Genomic DNA, 25,743 nt, shown 5'->3' with positions numbered 1-25,743 from the left:
TACATTTAAAAATAAAAAGTTAAGAATTAAGAAGAGTAATCATGATGACTTTGGGGTGTGGCCTGCTCAGTGGGGAAGAAAAGTGCCTTTGAAAGAACATGACTATTATCTTGAGTTTGTTGTTTGAAAATTCAGATCTTTCCCCTCTGGAACCTTCCTCTTCTCGTCATTTCCTGGTATCATCCGGCCTGGGAGCTCTGTAGAAGTATCTCTTTGATTGCATTCCTCTCCGGGGGATAACAGGTGCCTACTAATAGCTGTATGCAGGTTTTGCCTCAGGCAGGAGCATTGATATGGCGGACTTTTAGAATGACAGGAGTGTCAAGAAAATTGTTGAAATAAACTGAGAGGGAAACAAGAGGGAATAAAAGGTCTGCGGGATAGAAGGAGCTTGAATACAAGGCTCTAGGTTAGAGGGAAATGCACAGAAGGTGATGGAGAGGAAGAGAGTCGATGGAAGAGCGGCTTGTTCTGAGGGGACGACTGGATCTGAAGGGTTTTGGCAACTCAGGATCTGAACCAGGACTCTGTGAAGTTAATGGAGAAGCTCCTTTTGACGCGAGCGGATTTTGGCTCATCTCCCAGTAACTTGATATTTGGAAAGAAAACAAACTTGAGATGAAACATCTCCTCTGCCCCCTTACCACTCCCACCCAACTTCTCTCCTTCATTTGAAAACTGTTTATCATTTCCTACTCCCTGTCCAATAAACGAGCAAAATTGAAATTCCTTTGGGAGCGGTCTTTCCCAAAGTGACTGTAGCCCGACTCCTTGATGAGCTCTGATGACTTCCATGTGTGCGGAGCGGGGATTGACACACCTGTGTGCATGGCTTCCTGCGCGGTGCACTCTGATGGAGCCTTGATTAGATTTGCGGGAGCCTCCTCAGTGGCATTAAATCAGAGCGGTGCTGACTCGGTGTTTTGCAGAGATTATATAGTGACCCTAACGTAGTAGCACGGGTGCTCATGTAGGAAGTGCTTGATTAGAAGGTCGCACAGAGTAAAGAGTGCATGTATATTTGTGTTCATTACCATTGTCTTAACTAGGAAACTGTGGATATGCCATTGGCACATTTTTACACCCTACTTCTCAATTACAGTACACATACTATTTATAATGTTACTGAAATTAATGGATGCATGTTTTTGTGAATATATAGAGATATAGATCGAGATATCTATATATAGCTCTATCTGTATAAATCTAGATATATATAATATAGATTTCTCTCTGTCTCTAGATATCTAGATATTATATATAGATACATCTAGTGCATGCTCTCGCTCTTGCTCTCGCGCTATGTATGTATGTATGTATGTATGTATGTATGTATAGTGCTCCCCTCTCTATGTACAGAGAGAGTGCTAGATATAGCTATCTATATCTACATCTACATCTCTATAGATATAGATTTCTCTCTCTAGAGAGATATAGAGATATCTATGTATATATACTGTATCTGTGTGTGTGTGTGTGTGTGTGTGTGTGTGTATTGGAAACATCTGTCTTATTGAACTAAAGGGTTTTTATTGTTTTGAAGTACTGTCTGACCGATGGGCATTGGCTAGTTAACCCAGTACTCTTGTCATCCTGACTTCAGCTATCTTATACTTAATTCTTTCTTTGGCACAGTTTTTGGTAGCATAACATGTAAACAAGGGTTGGGCTTGTTTTCCACAGCTGTCTTAGCAGTTGAACCACTTTCTATCATGAGTCATTTAAAGTATTTACTAATTTTTTTTTTAAGGGTGAAGGCACATTAATTTTTCTGAAGCTGCTAACCAGTCTATATAATTTGGCAGCCAAGCATTCAGTGAAGTCGCTACTCATAACATGTACATATGAAGTAAAGACTTCCCTAGTGGAGACGACCATGGATGAGCTTAGCTCTTGTCCTTATGTATTTGCCCCATGGTTGGAGAGACTTGCACACTTCATCAGTTTTTTGAAGCAGTGCAGCAAAATGTATCATTTGTTTTTGCAAATTAACTCAACTATACCACTACTTGAGTTTTTAGAAGTATAGTACTTGCTCAGTGGGAGAGATAATTTTCAAGCTCTTTGGGACAAATCTTCCTATTTTTGAAAAAGTACTTAGCATATTTTGAATGTTGTCAGCTGGATATAATGAATAATGGGGCTACATTTGTCCATAGTTGATGGGTTGAGTCAGTTCTTGGGTGAGCAAAGTTGGACTTACGGTTGAGTTATTTTTTGAGGGTGCTGGTGGCCCCTACAATTCTAGTTGATTTCAGTGGGAGCTGTGGGGTTTTGATCCCTTAGAAATCAGATGGTAACAGTCTCGAAGTGGGTACCTCAAAGTAAATGGACAGACCTGATATTTCAGGACATAATCTCCGTGGGTTTGCATGAACTAAGAAATTCTTCCTTAAATTCTTCTTCAAAAGCAGGCTTACTGTAGGATACACTTTGTTAGCTTTTTTGGTGACATCTGTGTGGTGCAAGGTGTTATTCAGGTGCTAGCTCTGTTCATGCTAGCTCATGATCTGGCCCCAGCGTAGCTGCATTGGTGTGGTGTTGTGTAGGAAACAATAGGTTCTTCTCAGGAGAGCGTTTTGCCCTGCATGCTATATTGTACTATTGTTCTTGTTCCCAGTTGAGGAGCTGCATGCAGAGTTGGCATGTGGGTTCTCCCTGTGGTACTGCTTTGCCCTTTATAGACAGACTGTCTGGGACTGGGTAAAAGGAGGAAGCTCTTCTGCAGTAAATTATGGAGATAGAGAGACTTCTGTAGTTAATATTTGGAACAACATTTTTCTTACTGTATTTGGTGAATAAATCACAAAGAAGTAGATAAATTGCAAAATTCAAATCTTTTCTCTCTTCTTTTGTTTTTTAGGGAAACGCCAGATTCACCATTTGGGAAACCAGCTGCAACTCAACCAGCACTGTCTTGATACTGCCTTTAATTTTTTCAAGATGGCAGTGAGCAAGCACCTCACCCGTGGAAGAAAGATGACTCACGTAATTGCTGCGTGTCTCTACTTGGTGTGTAGAACAGAAGGAACTCCTCGTATCCTTTCACATCTGAGCGGTATGAAAGGTATTTCTTGGATCCCTTAGGTAAAGCAACTTACACGCTTGACGGAGTTAAAATCCCTGTCCCTGTGCTATTAATACAAACCTGCTTTTAGAACGTTTAGACGCCTGCTTTCACCTTTCCTCTTTGTATTTGAAAAGAGAAATGTTTGGAGCCAAATTTTGCCTTTGCTAGGGGTATGAAGTGGCAATCATTCCTGTGTATCCCCAACAGAATTTGGCCCTTTGTAAACGATAAGATTATGCTAGAAGTACGCTCTTTAATTTTCCTCACTTTTCCCAGTGTTTTCAGCTTCTCCATCTATTTCCTGGTCATTGTAAAATTTTGGCCTCTTTCTGGACTCAGTTTTTTAAAATAGGATTCCATAACAGTAAGCGTTAAGGGACAGAGCTCTTTTCCAGTGGGTAGCCTGGCTAAAGCCCTGTTTGGTGCACATCAAAGTCAACAGAGAAGCTTTCATTGCCTTCCTTGGTGCTGAATCAAGCTCCACACGAGCTGTACACTGCAGTGGGATGATTGATGTCAACTTTAGCTGTGCAGCAGAGCAGCAGTGAAGCTGCTTTGTCATTGAAGCTGCACAGATACATTAATCTCACAACCTCTGCCTCTTTAGGCAGAGAGGGGTATTTGGCTAGTGGATCTGTGTGGTCTGTCATCTGCTGGCTTCAGCCTGGTGTTCAAAGCCCCTGCGGTTCTCTTGTGAGCCAAACTGGAGGATGCAGGCTTTCTTCCCCTCTAGCAAAGGAGAAGTGGGTCCTGTTGTTATTTAAGCCATCACAGTGGGTGGTTTTTAGTGGATCCAGGTATTCAGCTGGTTGTTATCACTGCTGTACCTCAGAGTCATTACTGGGATTTACTCTTTTAACACCTGTGTGAAGGGAGGTTTAAGAAACTGCGTATGGGAGATAAAGGAATTTGCTCAAAGATCACACAAGGCTGAACATGGAACTGAACGTGGATTTTCTACGCCAGTGTCCTGTCCTTTAGATCATCTTTCTTTTGTCCTGTAGGGGTTTGTGTCAAAGTTGTCTTAAGTACTAGATGCCTATGAACTTAAACATTCATATTTTGTACTGCCAGGTTTATCAGTTACAAGAGCTAGGAGCAAAATTGTAGCATTAAGTCGAAGTGTATAAGAGATGTTCTGTAATATCTAACTGTACTAGTTTGCATTAAAGGAACTTTTTATGTCATGAACACCTTATTTGAGTAATTTTATTTTTATACCATTCAGTTTAATATTGTGTTTCTCTTTAGAAAATTGATTAATCATTTTCACTTCCAGAGTCTCAAATAAAATATTACAAAGAGTGCTTCAGAAATGTAGTGCATTGAGAGAGTGCTTCATCTGTGGAGCTGCAAACAAATCTTGGTATAAAAAATAAAAATATTTTTTTTCTTACTAAACTTAAGTATTTAAAAGTTTGGTATTAGAAAGCCTAAACTTTGGGGTAAAAGTGGCTCAAAGCTGTCACTTTAACCAGCTATTGTGCTAAAAAAAGTAAAAGCTGCCAGACTTCGACATTTTTAAAAGTGATAGTTGAGTCATAAAGTGAAACCGTCTAACAGTGACACAGCCAAGGCGTGTAGATTTGATTTTGTTCCGACAGAGATATTAAAACATATCAAATGTTTTAAACAGCAAGGCGGCAGGGAACAAGCAAGCATGTTGTTGGGCCAGTCATCTGTGTAGCAAGTGTTATTCTGTTGTTCATAGCACTTAAAAACAAACCAAACATCTAGATATGCCTATAACACTCTGTTGAAAGTTTGTGTAATGAAGTTATGTGCAAAAAACACTGTAGGGATTGGCAGTTCACAGATGCCTAAATTAATTTGCCTATTTGTTTTTCTTTTATTTAAAATGTAGCTTCTTATGTGATATGCCACACAGAAATGGCCGTGTATAAGGGTGTTAAGTCAGGCTCAGTCTTTTTATTTTAACAGGGCAAAACTACTTCACCTTTCTTCTTATGGTTGCCATGACATCTGGATCCCAAGAGGTGGTAGTATGTGTAGCCATCTGGCTCAATTATACATGTGGTGATTTTCTAATCTACTACATAAACTCCCATTCAGCAGCTAGAGTTGATACTAAGAGTTCAGCTGTGTTGAAAAGCTTGACAGATCAGGGTGATCTGCTTGGAGAGGATGAATTCAGATTGTGCTGTGTGCGTTCTGCTTGCTTTCCGCCATTCCACTTGTTGCTTTTCCTTCAGGAGCAATAACTTGCAGTTCAGGATAAAAGCAAACGTGGAGGTACCGGGCACAGAATCCCCTGTTCTCTTTTTCCAGTATCTAACCTTTTCATTTTGAAATTTAGAGAGCTTGAGAGTTTGAAATGCACCTTGGGAAATGCATATTGCCTCAGATTGCGATGGGAGATTATGTCCATTAGAGGGACAAAATCTACCATATTTTGATTCTGAGCCAGAGAAAGAGGCCTGCTCTGTGCATAAGACGCAGCTAAAAGCTTTCAATCTTGGGAGACCAAAAGCAGATGAAGAGAATGAGTGCAAAATAACCAGCAAAGCAGAGCTGTGCACTCCAAATGAAGATACACATGCAGTTGGTTTGATTTTCGCTCTCTCCTAGATGGTGTGGACACACAGAAGGCAAAATAAGATGGTTGAGGGGAGAGGGGCTTCATCAAAACACGCATGGTGTTTGTATATATATTTTTAGCTTGATATATGTTGCTAGCTTGTTGGCTTAAAAAGAAGGATTTAATCTCTCCATTATCAGTTTGTCAATTCCTCAGAAGCATCACAGAAGAGATTATTTAGCACAAACGAGGAATAACAGGTTAAGGTCTTGAGAATCATTTTTGAGGGCAGGGGGATCTAGATATAAGGGGTAGCATGGAGGAAGGTAGCATGGCCGAGATGATCTGAAGTGGTAAATGGGTTATTTTAATTTTGGATTGCTTAAAAGAGCCAATGGAAGATTGTAGGTGTCATGGATGTGGGTATAGATAGACTAGATGAAAGCAGGTTGCAGTGTCTGAGATGGGAGACGATGTGTGAATAAATTATAGCAACAAAAGACAACTCAATGTTATGAAAGAAGCAGCAAAGATGTGAACAAAGCCTGGGTCTGATGGGGAAAGGTGATGGTCCCACCTGCAGGTCTGGTGGCAAGGAAGGTAGTTGGTGTCAGCAGTGGAGGGGAGGGAATGGGAGGAGTTAAAGCAGTCCTTTTTTGACCATGGTAAGTTCAAGTTGATGGAGGAGATTACATTTGTCTCCAGTGGAAATACTCTACCTTCATAGCTTACCTGCATAGTCTACATTTCTTATAATATTCTGTTTTCTAGATACAGTTATACTGATGGCCAAGCTGTGCTAAGAAGTTCAGGAAAATTGCAGGCAAATCTAATGGTGCAATGTGCGTTCTGAGTGTTTAGATTCCAGTCAAAACTAGAAAAAGTAAAGTTAATACCAAATTTTATTTTCTTGCCATATTATTTAGTTAAATAATTAGTCACTTTTTACATTAATTTATTAAGAAATATTTTTCAAGTAACAGTGCAGCAAACTAAATTGTATGCTATTACTTGCAATTAATTCAAATTACAATGATTCTCTAGTTCCTAGGAAAAGATAAAATAAAATTATATCCCAGATAACTTGAAGTCACTGCTCATAGATTTATTTATTTTTCGCCTACCAGCTTCAATGTTACACTTCATTTAATCTTTTTTCACATTATGCCTCCTCCATCTTAATATTTTTAAAGGAGGTGTGGGTTGTTAATTATTAGCTAAATCTGGGAATTGCAGTTCATCAGCATTTAGATGAACTGCATGCAGTAGCTTGCATTGTAATCTCTCAAAGAGATTTGCACTGTTGCTATCAGTTGTAAAGGTAGAACACAAGTAGAAATACAGAAAAGGTCATGCATTTACACATTTCAGAGCACTAAAGACTGGAAGAACTGGTTATCCCACTCTTGGGGGGGGGGGGGGGGGGGACAAATCCTGAGAGATGCTGAGCTTATCCAGTACCCTCTGACTACTGGAAGTTACAGGTGCTCAACGCCGTTGCAGAGTTGGCTGCTGACTCGGTTCTTGGAATGGTAACAGACCTCACTTGTTTCTCTTTAATGTTGTGAAAAGCTTTTCCACCCCTACATATCTGTTTGAATGGAAACAAAGAGCTTTTTAGCTGTTGCTGCAGTTCCCAAGAGAGAGTGCTTTGAAAGAGCCAAACATGGTTTTTTGACTGGTTAGTCCATAATCTGTAGTTGGCCTGGAGGTTGTTCAAGAACAATAGAGAATTGCATAGTATTTTCCAGGTAGTATCAAAGTTTGTTTTAATCGAGGAGTGTTTCATCTGGTCTGTATTTAATTTGCTGTACATAAATGACCTTAAAACATACAACATTTTATTTTATTATATCCAGTCCTGGTTTCTTCCCCTTGTTTTTACGAATAACTTTTGCACGGTGGATGGATGTGCACTGTATGGTAAACTGAAGAGCCAAGCAGGATGTCCTTTCTGGTTTTTAAAGTGTGTCCTTTCAGTTGTTTAAATTAAAATGAGTCTCTTCGGTGTAAGTGCCATTACTTGCAAACTAGACTTTGTTGATTTATAGTTAACTGAGTGTGAGCTCTTTATTTCCTCCTTTGGCCCTTTCCACATGAGGGGTGATCATAGAAAGTCTCTGCGAGGATTCTCTTGTGGAGCTGTCCTTGCGTGGTCCTGGTCAAGTGAACACAGCATAGGATTTCCCTATCTAGTAAAGCTGCCCCAAACCTGGTGACCTCCCAGCTTATCCATGTGGAGGCCCCATACTTCTGCTATAGTTCTGGCCTCCAGTGGGCTTCTTTGCAGTGCAGGATGGGTGGGATGAATCTGCATCTCTTGGTTTTGTTAATGTGTTTTTCCTGAGAAGGTCCATGTGACCAGATAGACCTATAGACCAGATAGACCTATTTCCCTTATCTTTGTCTTGCCTGGATCTTCATGAGACCCTTGAAGGGTCCCCAGGGAAGGTGGTGGTGATGAATATTGCCATAGAGTGTTCACGGTGGAAGATGGTTGACCATGCGTGGCAGACTTCTATTCACAGATCTATAAAGGAGGCACTGAGAGGATGTAGGCCTCCTATGATCTTTTTGGTCTTTTTTTTAAATGTAAGGTGTAAGCTTGCAATAGTAGTTAAAAATTTTAATAAATAATTTTAATAAAGATCATGGGTTTCAGAGTACCAAATAGTTTTCATTCATTTCAGTCTAAGAAATCATATATGGATATCTAGTATCTACTGCCTGCAGGATTCTTAGTGTCGGAGCAGCATATTATAGACCTGACTAGATAATTGTATAAGCACAAGTCATGGTGCAGTTAAGATTTTAGGCACACAGTAGTGGTTTGAGTATACATTATTTTTACTAGCTCTTCTGATAAACACGATTGGAGAGACGGAAGTGGAGAGGGATTCCCTTAGGAACAGCACAAGGATGCAGGACCCGAAGGCTGGCGAGTCTTGTTCCCGAGTGCCCCCCCTTACCTATCTCTCTGTGCACTGGGTGTTTGTAGCCATAAGAGGAAGTAGAAGGGGCTGAAGTGGAGAGTGGCAGTAAAGGACAGCTTTGCAACTGGAAACGTTGGAAGGAAAGGCAGTAGTTCTTCCCTGCCTTCTCTACCCTATCACATTTGTTAAGGGTGGAGATCCATTTCTGTAAATCCCAGCGGCCGTTACCAGACCCGCAGGATGCTTTTGGGGGGGGCCTGAGTAAGAACTGGGCTTGGAGTACAAGGGAGAGTGCCTTCTGACCTCCCTCCCTCTGTTTTTAGGTGATAGCCAGTACCATAGCTTCTGAGCACATTAGGTTTTTGAGTTTCCTCTCTCAGTAACCCTGTGATGGAGGGAAGTGCTTTGATCTCCATTTTACACATGAAAAACCAAGGCACAGTGAGGCTACAAGACCTTGATGAAAGTCATGCAAAAATGTGTGTTGGAGCGGGGACTTCTGGTTCAGGCATCCGATGTTCTAGCTTGGTATCCTAACCACTAGAGTACTCTTCCTCTCTGAGGTCTGAAAGGGGATGGAAACTCCAGTGAAGCATACAAGACACTCCGGAGGCTTGGTGTCTCCACTAGGTACGTCTTTGATGGGTACATTCCTTTTTTCCTCCCACTAAGATCAGTCTTTGCAAGAAAAAGGGCAAGGCTTCCTTTTTATTAGAAATGAAAAATTAGGTCTCCAGCAGTCATTTGACCTGCACCAAGCTTGCTGGAGCCAGCATTCCTGAATGTTCCCAATTAAAAAGTTAGTTTCTGAAATGAGATGTCTGTCAGTATTTTTATGGTCCTAGCTAGGGAAGTTCAGGGAAATGAAGCAATGTTTGGGGGGGGGTTTCTCTTAACTTTTTTTTTAGTTACTTTTTAAGTTAAGACTGAACTGTTGAATCCAAATTACATTTTTTGCATAAGTAATAAGCCAAAAAAGTAAGTGAATTACTCTGTTCTGAGATTATGTAGCTTGATTGAAAATAGTCACGCAGAGCCTTTTGCAAGTGTTGTATCCGTTGTATTTGATTATTTTAGTCCACTGGGATTTTTCTGTGCTAAAGTGGCAAAAGGTATTACTCTGAACTCTGAATGTCACATTTCTTTGGGGGGTCATGATTTAGAAACCTCTTGTCTGATTCATTTCAAAATGTGATGGGGAAATTGTCTCTGACTCAGTTCCTAGGTAGTTTTGAGACTGTCCTGACTTTGGAGGGCAGAGGTAGAGCGAGTGGGTTTTAGATGGGAGAGTGGTGAAGCAAGGTGGGCTAACAACAGAAACTTTAATGCATAATGGCTTCTCCTGCCTTTGGGTGCAGAGTGGTAGCAGAGAACAGTTGTGGCAGTGGGGAAGTATGGCTGGAAAGAGAATTGAGCCAATTAATCAAGCAGATAGAAGACTGGCCTCTGGATGGCAGTAGGCTGAAATTATTTTAAAAACAAGCTATTCTGTGCCAGCAACAAAAGAGCCAGCACGGTGGACAAAGATTTTTCCTTCCCAGGGCAGAGTTAAACATCTAAAAATCATTTTAGATAAATCTGGACTGATTGTCAAGCATTCGGGAGACAGGACCGGTTTGGGTACTAAATGAACTTCCACGTCAAAAGGGGAATTTGTCCATTTTCCCATGTGACAAATAACACATCCTTTTCCTTGTTCTTCCAACTCTGCATCAGGAAGTAATGCTGACAGGATGTTGGCTGTACTTTCAGGCCCCTGGTACATTTTACATTTAAGATGCAATTATCCTGTTAATTGTGCCATAACATAAATAGTAACCTGGCCACACATTCAAGTCTGGGTATGGTGTGGTAATTCAGTAAACACGCCCGCAGAGTTATTCCATATAAAATGATTAACATTTCCGTGGCTTGTTTGCATCACTCCTTAAATTGAATGCGTGGCAGATTCAGGCTAGTGCACATCAGATACTGATGCTTAGCTGACTACTGGGATGAGGCACAGGGCAACCCTAGGGTCTGGGGCACACCTGTTCCCTACCCCATCTGACTTTGGGGGTGGAACCAGTCCCAGACCCTGCTTCCCTGTCTTATGCCTGGAGGCAGATATGGGGGCACTGTGAGCGTCTCTCCGATCTTGGGCTCGCTGCACCCCTGATCTTTAAAAAGCGGGTGCACAGCTGCAGCTTTTAAGGTCCTGGTGTGCCAGTACCCCAGGATCTGGGAACCTCTCTCTGATCCCACAGTCCTCATCCATGGGGGATGTTGGCAAACTGCATGTGAGGTCCGGAATGAGAAGAGACCCCAGGGTTGGGGAGAAGTTCCTTGGTCTTGTAGTTCCTGAGCATGGGAACCGTGAATAACTGATTTCTGACATCATTGGCGGATGGGGACCCGGGCTCAAGGAGCCTCTCTGCGATTCCTTTGCACCAGGAATATCAGAAAATGGCACGTGCATCCCAGCTACACTCACTGTTTCTAAAGGTCCCAGCATGTCATGGGACTCTGGGGTTGGGGATTAGTTCTTCAATCCTGGCATCCTGCTGGGACCTAGAAGAACAACTGTATAGCCCAGCTGGGCTGCACACACAGGTTTTACTCACTGTGGCACATGGGGACCCTGGGATCTGGGAGCGGCTCCCTCATCCTGGGGGCGCTCTGTGCTCACATCTGTAAAAGCCACTGTGCAGTTCAGGGTCTCTGTATGCGGTGATGTCAAAACCCTCCAGGTGTGGGGTTTGGGTTTAACATTCTCAGTGGGGGATGTGCTTCAGCTCTGCCCGCCAGGAGTCTCTGATTCTCCATTCCCAGTAGCCTAGCCAGAGCTGCTCACTGTGGGGTTTTGACAGCCAGCTGATTGTCTGCGTGGCAGGGACTGCACTGGGGCTGGTTCCAGACCCTGGTTTAGTCCCTGGCCCCAGCTAACAATCAGCTGTTTGCTGGTCACCCAGCTTTCAATTTGCTGGTGCAGGGCAACCCAGGACCATGATTCCAGGTCCCTCCTACACTGTCATGTGAAGGACAACTGGGTTCTAATCTCCCGTCCAGAACTACACGTCCTGCCATGCGTGTGTGGCATGGCGGGAGAAGTGGTTGTTGGGAGAGTGGATCAGATCCCACTGTGCTTTGAAGTGAATGTCTGCCAGCAGCCAAAGTGTGAACTCCTCTAACTTCTCTGTTAAGCAAAGCAGGGAGAAGCTGCTAGGAAGAGTAAGAAGGAAAAAAAAAAATTCCTGTGTTTCACACACTGACGTGAGAGAGAGAGAGAGAGAGAGAGACGGACGGACACTGGGGCGGTGGAAAGAAGTGGGGCAGGTGGTTTAGATCCCAGGGAGAGGGTGCAGAACGAAAAGGGTGGGGGGAAATCTCTGAGGCAGTAGGTGAAACCAGGAGTATGGTGTCATTGGTCAGTTCACGCACATTCTGGTCCATCTTGGAATATTTATAGTCTCTTTGTTAAATTTCCCTTCTAAGAAGAAAATTACCTAGGACACACTGGAATGAACAGAAGTGTTCAGCCCCTGGGGTGAAAAGTGGCTTTCAGATCCTCTAATTGTCACTTGAAAAAATTTTCACTTGTGGATGACTATGCTGCAGCAGGAAAATAATGTGTACGATTGCCATGCAGGTTTTCCCTGCAGGGTGTGCTGTTCCTGGGAGTCATTTCAGCCTTCCATTATTTTGGGTCAGAAGTTTAGCCGGTAGACGTTTTATGTGATTTTTATTATTTTCTTTTTAAACCTAAAAAAAAACCCCAACCCAAATTGTAGAGAAGGGCTCCTTTTTAAAGGCTGTGTCAGCTTGCTGTGCTCCTCTTTGAAGCTTCGTGCTAACGGTCTATTGCGGATGGCGATATAGTGGCATTGCCAAATTATAGGGGGAGGGAAAAACTGCAGCAAGTGCACTACTGGTGAGTGACCCACTTACAAGAGCAGCACTAATTCTTGTATGTTAAAGCATCCTGGGAAATTCAGATAAGAATGTTGATCTCTACAGTTAATAGGATTTTGACATGTAGTATCTGAAAGAAGCAGGAAGTTCCTTTTTTTTTTTTTAATTTTTTTTTTTTATTAAGGCTAATATTTTGTTTAAAAAGGTTGCTTTATCTGAAGGTTGCATTGCTGCCAAGTTGCTGTGAAGGTTAGAAATTTAATCCTGGGCACTGGCAGTGAAGAATCAGATCCTACCCCCTTGGAGTCGATGGCAAAATTCTTATTGGCTTCAGTGGGGCAGGATTGTGCCGTTAGTTTTCAGCAGTCCATTGCCACCTAACAGATGGCTCAGACTTTCATAACGCAATATTGAGCAAAAGTATCTGCAACAGATTTAGGGAGAATAACAACAGTGGATACCCTGTGAGAGATGAGAGATTTGTCTGGATTCGGTATTTTGTTTTTTTCCCCTCTTAGCCTGACATCCTGGAGAGTAAGGGCCGAAATAATTCTGATTCAATTGCAGGTTTCTTTTAGTCTATGAACAGTTCTTTTCATAGCATGCGTGTAGGTCAGCTTGACTGCTGCTGAGAAACATAGATATTGTTAGCAAGGGATTCACTGCTTATAGATCACATCAGTTTTTGTTATTTCTCTGCTGTCAGGAAGAAAGGTAACTCTGTGGTCCTTGAATGGTAAAGAGGAGCTGCTAGAAAAATAAAGGGCGCTTTTTGGTCTCTGGTGTGCTGCTGGAAATCTGGGGTAGCTTCACTGAAGTTTGTGTAACTGCTGGAGATTCACCCCGCTGTGTAACCGGACAGAATGATTGTTTGTTGTTTGCCATGTGGATGTGCCTGGAGCCCCTCTCTGGAGCTGAGCATTGTACGAACAGCAATTAATGGTTTCAGCACACAGCAACTTGCAGTCTAAAACCCTGACCCAATATGTCCTTGCAGGAATTAAAGGGCCTGCTTAACTCCAATGGGTGCTCAGCATGTCTTCAAATGAGACTCTAGATTTTTTTCCTAATATTACTAGGTTTTTAAGTAAATCCTTGCTTGGGCCTTAACACCTGCAATATATTTTAGCGTTTTTGATGTTGCTTTAAAGTTAAAACGATTGTCTTGGCCCTGTGGTTAGCAAGAGCCAGCTACCTGATCTCTAGGTTTGATTCTTATTTAGCCTTGGAGTAACAGTACTAAATAGCATACTGATCTGATGGGAGGAAAAAAAACTGTTTATTATGACTCTGCTACAAACCGTGGAGGCCAAATGAGGAGCAATGTAAAATGGCTTGGTCTGGAGCCTTGTGTAGCTGAGGATGTGCAAGGTGTTGACTGGGATGTTGAGGTAAGGAAGTCTTCTGTGAAGAACCCCAGCAAAGAGAACAGGGGTCTGATACTTTGTCTTTACAGGTTTCAGTAACAACAGTGGTCAATTCCTGCACTTGGTTAACTGTTAGACTTGTGATTGAACATGTCATCACTACTCTGTGTGTGCATGCATGTGTGTGTATATATCACTACTGTATGTTGAATACTAATTTTAGAAATCAATTATAGAATTAAATGCCCTTTTACATTAAAAGTAGTTTTGAAGATTAGGTGTATTTGCATTTATAATAGCAAGACTTAGACTGTTAAATGCTTTACCTGATTAACATGAAATATTATAGGATAGGATCCATAAAAGCTGCTGCAATGTTATCCACAAACACATTTACATTTTGTACCTCGGTGTAGGAGCAGCAGCAATACCCAATTTTCAGATTTGTTTGGGAAAATGAGTACTACATGTCACTAGTTTTAAGAGCTAACCTCTAATACAGAAATCAGACTGGACCACAGCAAGAAAATTAGTTAAGCCTCTAATACGTTGAAAATAGAATATTTAATTTAATTGTAGCTGTTCACTGAGAACAGTACTTCAACTTCTTAGCTTTCCAATACATTTTGTGGGAGGTCTAAAAATTGACCTCTTGCATTTTAGTGAAGCATAACATTTAGGAAATGTTCAGGTGTATTTTTCTGAGAACAGTCTGGTTCCTTCCGAGGCTTGTTATTAGGACTGTTTGCCAAACAGTCTGTCTACAAATAAAACTCCATCTCAGCAATACCATTAAATCAAGTGTTTGTTTTATTATTTTTGTAAACTCATGCAAAATATTATTGCAAATGGAGACTTTTCTAGCCTTTCCATTGTTTGTTTGTCTTCAGTGCACATCTGTGTCCTTCCTAAAAGGTAAATAGAAAGTCTCCTGTGAGTTGCAATCAGTGCAGCTTAGTGCAATAGTAAGCACAGATGATGGAAGAAAAATGTGGCAAGTGCTTTCTTTCTTTTCTTACCTTTTCTGTTTGTTTCTTCTTTTAATTTTTATTTTTTTTTTTTGGAGTGCAAAAAAATAACCTCTGCTATGTGCCTGCTTTTTAGCGCTGGGAAGACAGGAGTTCAAAAATTATCAGAATCTTGATTTCCTAACAACCACTGCCTTTGCAGCAAAATGTTTCCATAGCCTTTCTTTTGTTTCTGAATGCATTAAGACGTCAAAAAAATTAACCAAAATAACCTGCTTTTAATTTAGTATATTATGTATTTTATTCAGCTCTTAAATACCTTGATATAAAGTATGAGTTACAGAACTTCCTCCTGCCTACCTTGCGTGAGTCATTCAATCTTAAATTTATATCCCATTTGAGAGAATTGCTTGCATCTGCATAAAGGTGTTAAAACCGTATTGAGTATAAAGTACTTGTATAAAAACAGAGAGATGTTCTTTTATTTTTTTGCTGGAGAAGCAACTTGGGAAAAAGAAGTCTGAGGGCCATTTTTTTTAAACCATATGTTGATGATCAGGCATTAAGAAACTCAAGGTTGGTGCGCTTTGCTTAGATATATTATTTTGGCCTGTGCTGTTTATTTACAGTGAAAAGCATGTCTTTGAATAGGCACTACTGGCCTAATCACACAAGTGAAAAATCAGAAAACCCTCACTCTCCTTAGGAAAAGAGAATGATGCTACATGTATTTAATGTATTTAAGTACTGCACACTTATTTTACTCCATTCTTGTCTGAACTCTGTTCAGCACCTTTCTTACCCATTTTACACCATTTTTCTGTCCATGGTTCCATTGTTCTTTTCTCCATGCCTGTGAGTAGAATTTAGTCCTTGTCATCAGAAATGAGGGAAAAGGTATGTTCTTAGTTTAAGATATCTGCATTATTGTACCTGCTTGTGTGCCAACGACAAACTGCCGTCTCTTTGCTAAGATCTTACCTTGTGATGTCTAGCTCGAGGTAAGAACACACCTCTTTTCATAGTGAAGATGGCTCTTCCACAGCCAGCTGCTAAAGCTGTGGAAATGATAGCTGCTGGGTTTTTGGTTGTAGCCTTGTTGGTCTAAGGACACGGGCAGGCAAGGTTCTTTGGGTAGATGTGAGATCTTTTATTAAACCAACTGAGTAGTTGGGGAAAAAGTTCTTTGCAAGCTTTTGAGTGCAAGCACCCTTTTTCAGGCATAGGGAGTCTCTGTTGTTCTGAGACTGACTCTGTTGTTCTGAGACTGACTCCAAGGAAATGATAGTGCGTTGCGTGCTGTGTTCTTGGTCTCTTGACTTAGTCAGACTCTATTCCTGACGGGCCAAAGAACAGATTTCTCTGAAATTGAAGTTTATCAGAGGGTTTCCATTGAAATTACTAATGGACCATCCTTGACTTGGCCAATCTGCAGGAAAGTCTTCAGGAAAATTAGGGTTAGTAAAAAGTACCAGATAACGAAGCATCATTGTTGAAGAAATCCATTCTATAGAGACTGCTGGAATTTACAGTTGTGCCTGGATCAATAGATTAAGCAAGAGAACATTCTACGTGTTAGTTAATAGAAGTTGAATGGAAGTTTTCCCAGGTGCATACCCTTAGCTTCTGCAGAATCTTCTTTTATTGTTTTTCCTTTTCTAAATAGAAATCTCCAGCACTCGTGGCAAACCCCCCCCCCCCCCTTTGGTGCAAGTAGAAAACAATTATTGCATATGGGAAAGAATTCACTATTGCCTTTCTGTATCTTCAGCCCAATTCATCTAATGTCTCGGTTGTGGTACATAGTCTTTCCAAGAAGAAACAGTGAAATTCTCCAGGCATCAGGGACACTGACAAACGGGTTAGTTTCACTCTGCTTTAAAGTGGAAAAGCTGCGAACAGAATAAGACAGTGAAGCAGTTCTCTTGGGGAAAGGAGGGCAGTAAAACAGCAGTTGGAGGAAGGGTAGATTAGAGAGAACCCCTCTTCTCTATCAGAAGAAAAAGAAAAAAACCAGGAGATTCAGTTGCAGGATAGTGCAAAGAATAGAAGTGTTTCTTCTCTCCAGCAGTTGGACAGTTGGAGGGAGTGGCGAGTGTGTGGGGAGGGAGGATTGGCTGCTACTTGTCTGAGAGTCGGAAAATACCGAGCTCTGATTCCTTTCCTAGTTTTGGTGCTCCTTGGGCACATTTACGTGTTCATTAATACACCTTTGCTACTGTGCATTAAGTTTACTACCTTTAATGTAGATAAAGGCAGAGTAGCTGTCCTAATATGCAGTAGCAAACTTTTTTTGTGTCACTTAATGCGCAGTAGACTAATTATACTGTGTATTAGTGCATTAGCATGGTTTTTGCAGTGACACGCGAATGTACTGTAAAACAGTCCACTGCTCATTAAGGTGTCTCGTGTAGATGTGCCCCATGTGTCCATACTGCTATGCTCCAAAACCTGGGATTGCTGTTGAGTAACAAGCCCTGCTTATTTGAGCAGACATGGAGCTGGAGCAAGTCTTTCAGTTGAGCAACATGCTCAGGACCCTTCTAAACCATTCTGTACTACTTAGTTCCTAGGTTGAGTTCTTGAGAGGCAGGAATGAATGGATGAGGCCTGTTTACTCAGCAGTAGTCCTGTGCCCTCTGTACATGGCCTTTGATTCTCAGTAAGAATGGTCTCTGGATGCTGGAACCAGGTTGTATTTGATTTAAATCAGATCTATTTAAATCACTGGTCAGGCAGCCTCGATTTAAGTGCATTCTTGTTGCTTCATATCCCCTACTCATTTAACCTCTTGAAACTTTGCATTTGTAGAGAGAGGTAAGGGCTTGACATGGTGTACCTCTTGCAGAGAGACAAGAGAGCTGGTGGGTAGGTCATCAGGTCTGCCATTTCTCATCTCCATATACTGCTGTTAACAAGGATGCTATCTCTGGAGACAGAAATCCAGTTTGAAAACTGAAACTGAGCATCACAGAGATACTTAATGGGATCTTCTAGACTGAGCACTGAGTCCCATTGGGTAGAGTGGGTTTCTTTAATCTTTACTAATCTATAGAGGAGCCTCTGGAAACCCCATAAGATTGGGCCCCTAATATAATCCATGGCCTGTTGTGACCTATTTATAAAACTTTTCTAAAAAGGTTACATGAATATATAGTCTCAAATAGTATATAATTAGAAGTTATAATCCCTATTCCATGATGATAGATTTGAGCTTTAACGTATCTTAAATTAGAACTATATAGGTTTTTGTTTTTTTTAAAAGCATCTTAAGAAATAAAAAAAAATACGCTTAAATAAAAAAAAATTTAAATAACAGAAGTCCTATTTTTTATTTTTAAAAAAGTTGATTTTTATTCACCTTGGCTGGAACGCTTTGCTTTAAAATTTATTCTTCTGGTCACTCTTCTTGTGATCAGGTGCTTATCCCAAATCTCTTTTGGTCAGAGAAATATGGAAGATTTGAGAGAGGGGCGGGGGAAAAGGTTGGGAAGAAGGATGAGCCGAAGTAGAGAAAGGGGGAGAGAATGTGGAGGAAACATAGGACACAATTCAGGAAAAAGAAACTGTGGTCTAGTACCAGTTAGTTTATAATGTGCCACCCTGACCTGCCTTTTGCTCAGTATAGGAAGAAGAAGCCTGACAGAGAGGGGGTAAAGATGTAGCAAGTTATGTTTTAAAATCTCATAGAAAATGAATAGTGATGCTCATTATAGCTGGTACAAATGCAGCATTCTAAAACAGAAAGGAATAAGGCTTGTAATGGGTGTGGGGTAGGATATGTTATTTCACCCTGGGTAGTCCTAGTTCTGTTTATAGTTGAAAGGGTTTTTGAGGCCTGCTTTGTAGCAATATGGGGAAGATCAAGCAGTGCAGCTCTGTTGTGATACAGTGCCTATGCCTGTGCTGATGAGGGGCCAATGGTAGAACTAGCATGTCACGCTGAAAACCCTGAAACAGCTTTAACTAAGCCCTCAGAGCTGCTCTATTGTAATAAGGATTTCAGATGCTCTTTGGTGAAAGTTTGATCACTGGATTCCTTCGCTGTATAGGAATTTGCCATGTTCTCATAATCAGGTTCCACTTAATACTTTGTAAATCAGTCTTTTTCCTCTCCCTTCATTTTGTATCTGTGCATGTCGTTACTAAATCTCTTGAAATAATTGATGCAAGAGGTCTAACTTTTGTTATTCAATAACAGATACTATTTTGTTATGAAAATTCAAACCTCTACCAGTTGATGGTGCATGTAGCTGGCAATATCCAGCTTTTACATAGATTTTGTAGGACTATTAAAAAAATTTAAAAAAGGATCATTGTTCCCATTGAACAGATGGAGAAATGGAATCGTAGTAGAGAGGCGAAGTGCCTTGTTCAAGGTCGTTCAGCAGACCAGCGGTAGAGCTGGGAACAGAACTCGCATTTGCTGAGGCCCGCTCGTTCGTGTACCTCACACTGCACTGTTTGGCACCTAGCTCTGCTTTGAAGCTGCATATTAAATCGCCTGACCTGCTTTTGGCCTTTCTGCATTTTCTAGCTGGTAAATGAGGATGTGGAATTTGTGTCTGCAGCCTCTTGATTCCTGATGCATAGGCAGGAGAGTTCCCAGTTTGACTTTCAATACGAAGTTCAGTTTGCAGAGCTGGCACTTAGAAAGAGTTATCATTTCACTGGAAAGCTGAACAAATATGACATTGAATCAGTGAGATGCTGTAAACATGGAACCCATAATGCCATTCTTAGTCATTTTTCAGAGTAGAGCTGTATTTTCACAGATTGCAATCTGTTCTGGAGAATGCTATTTGAAATCACGCTGCCTGGTCACAATAGAACTATTGCAATGCTGTGTAAAAGGAGCCTGACTAGATCTTTTCCAGCATATCATTGGCAGTTTTTATTTTCCCAGAGGCAGATAAGTACATCATTACTTTTTTTTTCCCCTGCAGGAAGAATTTCAGCAGCTGAGATAAGTTTACAACATCTTAAAAACTGATAATGAAAGAACAGTTTCTGTGCTGTAAGAGAGACATGAGATAAGTGTTTGACATCGTTGGAGGATTAAAGAGAAGATAATGTAGGATTAAAAGTTTCAAATGACACTTCAAGAAAATATTCCCCATTTTCTATCTTGATTAAAACTGTTTAATGAAGGTTGTTAACATTTAAAAACTTGAGAAATGCCATTTGCAAGTAAATTAACTTTATTGTGGTGTTCACCAACTGATGCCATGCTACATTGTGTTGGAACGCTTTGTGAGTTTTCTGTTTAAACATTGAAAATATTGAAAACAGTGTCAACAGAATAGTAAAGTCTGACAAGTGTAGAATTGCAACAAATTGCTTAATGAAAGTTTCAGTGTCTTAAATGCTGAAATGTGTACACATGCTTCCTAAAAAAAAAATTAGCTTTTCTGTTACTCATTGCAGAGTACTTCATCAAGATGAGTCACTGATAAATGTGTAAATGGGCCTGAAATTGACACTTCCTGAATTTTCTCAAATAGTGAGCACCAGCATATATTAAGTTAATTTAGAATAAATTGGAACAAAATTAAATTCAATTCAAAATTGAATGAAAAAAATTAAAGCTTGTTATGGTATCATTTTAACTGTGCATTTTGGATAGTTCTGTGGCAAAAAACTAGGACTTGAAGTGAAGCTGAAATGAAGTTCAGTCTTTAGTATAGATTTTCTGTTTTCATGATAAAATTTTCATTAGGTTATTCAGCTCCTGGCCTAGTCTGTTGGGTGTTTTTTCTGATGGCTGGGCAGAGTTCTGTGCTGACTTGCATATCATAACTGATAATTGTAGGGTTGTTTGTGGTGTGAGACAGGGCAGAATTTAACCTTCAAAAGGGAAGACAAATAGCTTCAAAAATAGTTCCTCACTATAAAATAAATAAATAAATAAATAAATGAGAGAGAGCGCCTTCTGCTTTGCTTCACAAAGGAAGTAAGCATCCTTATCCTCATTGTACAGGTGGGGAAACCAGCACAGAGAAGTTGAAGTGACTTGTGCAGGGTCACCCAGCAAGGCAGTGGTAAATCTCCTCAATCCCATGTTTAATTTTATAAGAGAGAATCATTAATAAGGAAATAAAGGGAGTAGAGGTTTTTTTTCCCTCTCTACGTATATAAAACTTATCATGTGCCTTTGAACATGCTACCAGACCACTAATTTATCACAGTGAGGTTTATTTTTCTAACTCTGATTAGTTTCTGATCCTTGCCTTTAAAGCTAAATTAATAATACCATCCCAGAAATGTTAGTTCTTTCCTGACTAATGAAATCTCAACTTTTTCCTGCTAAATAATGCCTGCTCAAAGCCCAAATTCAGTCTTGGCCCAGAAACAACTGTTTTAGGCATAAAATACTAGACTTCAAATCTGGAACAGTTTTATATCCAAAAAAGGCTAGGAAATGTGTGTTCCTACCCAGTTTCACAAGATGAAGTGCCACTTGCATCTAGGCTGCTAAACATTGGAATACAAGTTTTAGGACTAGAAAGGCTATTTGTGGTGGTCGTGTTGTTTGTTTGGGGTTTTTTTTTGGTTTTTTTTACACTTTCTGTCTCTGAGCCCTGTACCATTGGGCTCATGGTAATTACAGTACATGATCTCATTGGCAAAGGAGACAGAAAAATAGTTCAAATATATATTTAAAAAAAAAACCCACTCTGTAATATGCCTAATTTCTTTTTACTTGTGGCATATACAAAATGCATTGCTTCAGTGTAGTAAAAGTTTCTGTAGTAATCATTTGGGCTAATGTTTAACTTGTGAGTACTTGTGAGCTAATGAGTAACTTTGTGAGTAATGTGAGCCCAAGCAACGTAGTGTGTTTCTAGCGTAGATAATAAAACTTGTAAACAGAATACTGAAATGCGTACGTGGACTTGTAGAGATATGCACTTAGATAGGTTTCTGCAGTTGCTGTATGTGGTATTAGACTCTAGTTATGTTACCGGGTCAGTGTGGTTATATTCATTTTAATATAAGAACAGTAACATGTTAGAAGCAATTTGTGGATGGGTGCAAGACTCCCTTTCAAGATTATTATAGGTACAGCCAACAAAATTGGTTGGGAATTTTTGTTATAAACTTTAGATTTATTAGTTCTAAAGTACTTCTGCAATTTCAGTACATTGCAACTGGTTTTAGTAATAAAGTTTTACTCAGCAATTCATGACACTGAACAAACAAATGTGGAAAGGCTGCAACACTACAGTGAGTTAGTTTCACAGTTAATTCTTTTATCTTATGCAGAGTAAAACATTCATATTGAGTGTAAACTCTTATTATTTAGGCATAAGTAGATATTTTTGAAGGGATTTAGCTGTACATCTTCCATAATTGTAATGAAAGATATGGATAATCCCTTAGACTACTTTTGAAGACTTCATTTTACAAATTGCTTGTTACACTGACTTAACAGGCATCACTAATAACTAGTAACCTACTAATTTCAGCACCAAGCTGCATTTATTGTCCATAAAAGTGAGACTGGTAAATGACTCAGTGGTTTGATATCAACTCATAGAGTCTTTAACTTAGATTATGATGCCAGACTGTTGTAAGATTTGGGTGTCTATATTGTACGAGTTGTTCAGTCCATTTCCCAGTGGAGAGCAATCCATATAGTCCAAACTCTTGTGACTGGTATGTTCAGTGTCAGAATGTAACATATCCGATGACGCAGACATTAGCGCTGGAAGGAACCTCGGAAGATCGTTGGGTCCAGCCCCCTGCAGGAAGGGCGGGAAGTGAGTTAGGGTCAAAGGATCACAGCAAGATAAGCATCCAAAAGTTTCTTAAAAGGGTCCAGAGTAGGTGCTTGCACCACCTCTGGGGGGAGTCTATTCCAGGCCTTGGGAGCTCAGACAATAAAGATGTTTTTTCCTCATGTCCAGCCTAAAACAGTCTTGCAGGAGTTTGTGACCATTGGACCTTGTCATCCCTTGGGGTGCTCTGGTGAACGGACATTCCCTCAAATCCTGATGCATACCCCTTATGTACTTATAGGCTGCCACCAACCCACCCCTGAGCCTGCGCTTCTCCAGGCTGAAGAGTCCCATGGCTCGCAGCCTCTCTTCATAAGGCCTACCCTCTTGTCCTCTGATCATGCGCGTGGCTCTCCTCTGGACTCTTTCAAGCTTTTCCACATCCTTCCTGAATTGCAGAGCCCGGAATTGGATGCAGTACTCCAGCTGCAGCCTCACCAAGGCTGAGTACAGCAGGAGGATGACATCCTGGGTCTTGCTTGAGATGCATCGGTAGATGCAAGCCAGAGTTTTGTTTGCTTTGCTGGCTGCAGTATCGGATTGGTGGCTCGTGTTCATCTTGTGATCAATCATGACCCCCAGGTCTCTTTCGGTTGTGGTGCTGGCAAGTGTAGCTTTGCCAAGCCTATAAATGTGATGTGGTGTTCTTCTCTCCCTCCTCCCCCCAAGATGGAGCACCTTGCATTTCTCTGTATTGAATGCCATCAGGTTTTCCCCCATCTTGCAAGCCTATCAGGGTCAGCCTGGATCACCAGCCTATTCTCAAGTGTGGTACTCTTCCCCAAAGTTTCATGTTGTCAGCGAACTTGGCCAGTTTGCTTCTGACACCAGAGTCCAGATGGTTTATAAAGACCATTAAAGAGTACAGGTCTGAGAGTGGAGCCTGGGGGGACCCCACTAGTCACCATGCACCACGTTGATTCAGTTCCATCAACTACCACTCTCTGGGTCCAACCTCGGAGCCAGTTCCCCAGCCATCAGACTGTAGTGTAGTCCAGGCCACAGTTTCCCAATTTTTTTCATGAGCACATTGCAGGGCACTATGTCAAAGGCTTTTTTTCAAGTCCAAATACATGATATCAACCTCTTCCCTTTTGTCCAGGTAATACGTCACATGGTCATAGAAGGACTTGAGATTGGTTGGGCAAGACCTACCGGCTACAAACCCATGCTGGCTGTCCCTCAGAATGTTAGCCTATCAAGAATGGTTTCTTTGATAATTTTTTCCAAGATCTTTCCAGGGATTGAGGTCAAACTGATTGGCCTGTAGTTTCCTGGGTCTTCTTTCCTCCCTTTCTTGAAGATGGGTACCACACTGGCCCTCTTCCAGTCTTCAGGCACTTCGCCTGAGTGCCATGAGTTCTCAAAGATCCTTGTCAGTGGCCGTGCTATGATGTCTGCCAGTTCCTTTAGCACTCTTGGGTGCAATCTCTTCGGACCAGCTGATTTGTGGGTGTCCAGCCTCTCAAGGTGCTCCATCACAAGATCTGTGCCAATGGTGGGCATATATTCATCCTCCCCCTGGTCATCCCGCATCATGTTAGGCAGCGAGGTCCCTTTGGGCTGGTGAAAAACCGACACACAGTAATCATAAAGCAGATTGGCTTTTTCCTGGTTGTTGATTGTCAGCTGCCCCAGGTGGTTTAGCAGGGGTCCAACGTTGCCCTTGTTTTTCTTTCGACTCCCCACGTGTCTAAAGAAGGACGTTTTATTGTCCTTGATTCATATAGCTAGTTTGAGTTCGGTTGCAGCCTTGGCTTTCCTAGTTTGCTCCCTACAGGTGCAGACTAGTACAGAATACTTCTCCTTAATGGTGTTTCCCGTCTTCCTTTATAAGCCTCTCTTTTTAAACGTAGAAGGTCCATGAAACATGGAGAATGAACTGTACTCTTAAATAAGCATGGCTTTCAGGGCAAGTTGGAATATGTGGATCAAATATTGTGGGGATTCTTGCTTTTCAATTTACTTATCCTCTGGATACAGCAAACTTTGGCAATGTTGACAATTTTTAAAGTAAAATATTTAAAAAACTATGCATATGCATATTTGCATCCCTATAAAAGAGATTCTTGTAATGGGAGGACTAATACAATCTTCAGTGTCTCATTGTGCTAGATTTTGGGAACTTGTTAACACATTTATTTTGGACTTTTAATACAGGAAGGAACCTTACAGGGTTTGAAAGCCGATCTTTCCATCAAAGGTAACCAGAAGGTCATCAGTCAAAAAATGACAGCTTTGAAATTTAATTTCTTCTGTACGGCTGTCAGAAGAAGGTGCAGTCTTTAGTGTAGGTGAGGGGTTCTCAACCAGTGGTCCATGGGCCAGAGATGGTTCACCGAGCTTTGTGATCTAGCCCATGGGGCTCCCCAAGGTCCCTAAATTTGGCCAGGGTTGGGAGGGTCAGGGAGCGGTGGCAATTAATGCTACCACAGTTTCTGGCCCCTCCTCTCCAACCACCAATTTTCCACACCCTTCAGACCAGATAACATGGCCCTATGCATGGGATCCTGCTGGCATGCATGAGGTTGGGGCCCAATTCAGCATGTGTGGGGCCTGGGCAGTGGGGCCTGATCTGGCATGTGAGGCTGGGTCCCATGCATGCTGGATTGGGCCCATGGACTGGATCTGGCCCATGGACCCACCGTGCAGCACTCATCCAGCTTATGGGGCAAAAAGATTGGGCACCTCTAAGGAAGATGGATTGCTGCATTAGTGTCAGTTATTTTAAAAGATGAATATGCATTGCACGTGCAGGTGTTTGGTGGTGTGTATACAAACAGAGACTGAATTCATTGGTAACAGCAGTTAAACATTGCTTGAGGGTTGAGCAGATCTTGTCTTGATGTTAGCATAACCATGCAGCAACAGCCAGAGCCTTCCTCCAAACAAGATTATCTGTTGACATCATTATTCTTTAAGGAACACTTAATACCAGTGCATTAGACTTAGATTTAGCATGTGCATGTAAACACTTGGCTTCTAGCATGGAAAAAACAAAGAGCTCTCTGTATTTATACACTATAATTTATTGAGCAGGGTAACGGTACTTTTCAAGACATACATGCAGGCATTTTTCGTCAGCAGACCAGGGCAATGTTTTGATGAGGCTTTGGACGAGCATAGAGTGTACATGTTGAAGACAAGGAATCAGTTTAGGGTCATAGTGGTCCCCACCGTGTTTTATGGGCGGA

At 41.2% G+C, this 25,743-nt stretch overlaps 1 protein-coding gene across 4 annotated transcripts in view; it reads left to right on the top strand.

Annotated features, from left to right (window-relative positions):
• The window catches only part of BRF1 (BRF1 RNA polymerase III transcription initiation factor subunit), a 257,854-nt gene that overhangs the window by 73,284 nt on the left and 158,827 nt on the right, over positions 1–25,743 (top strand). For all 4 annotated transcript variants that reach the window (XM_014598772.3, XM_019479955.2, XM_019479954.2 and 1 more), the window contains one exon: positions 2,864–3,037. In XM_014598772.3, the coding sequence (XP_014454258.2) occupies positions 2,864–3,037 (174 nt within the window). The remainder of the gene's footprint in view (positions 1–2,863; positions 3,038–25,743) is intronic.

Source organism: Alligator mississippiensis, chromosome 2 (assembly GCF_030867095.1).
Source record: "Alligator mississippiensis isolate rAllMis1 chromosome 2, rAllMis1, whole genome shotgun sequence".
Taxonomy (NCBI): Eukaryota; Metazoa; Chordata; order Crocodylia; family Alligatoridae; genus Alligator; species Alligator mississippiensis.
This window is presented reverse-complemented; position numbering and strand designations above follow the sequence as displayed.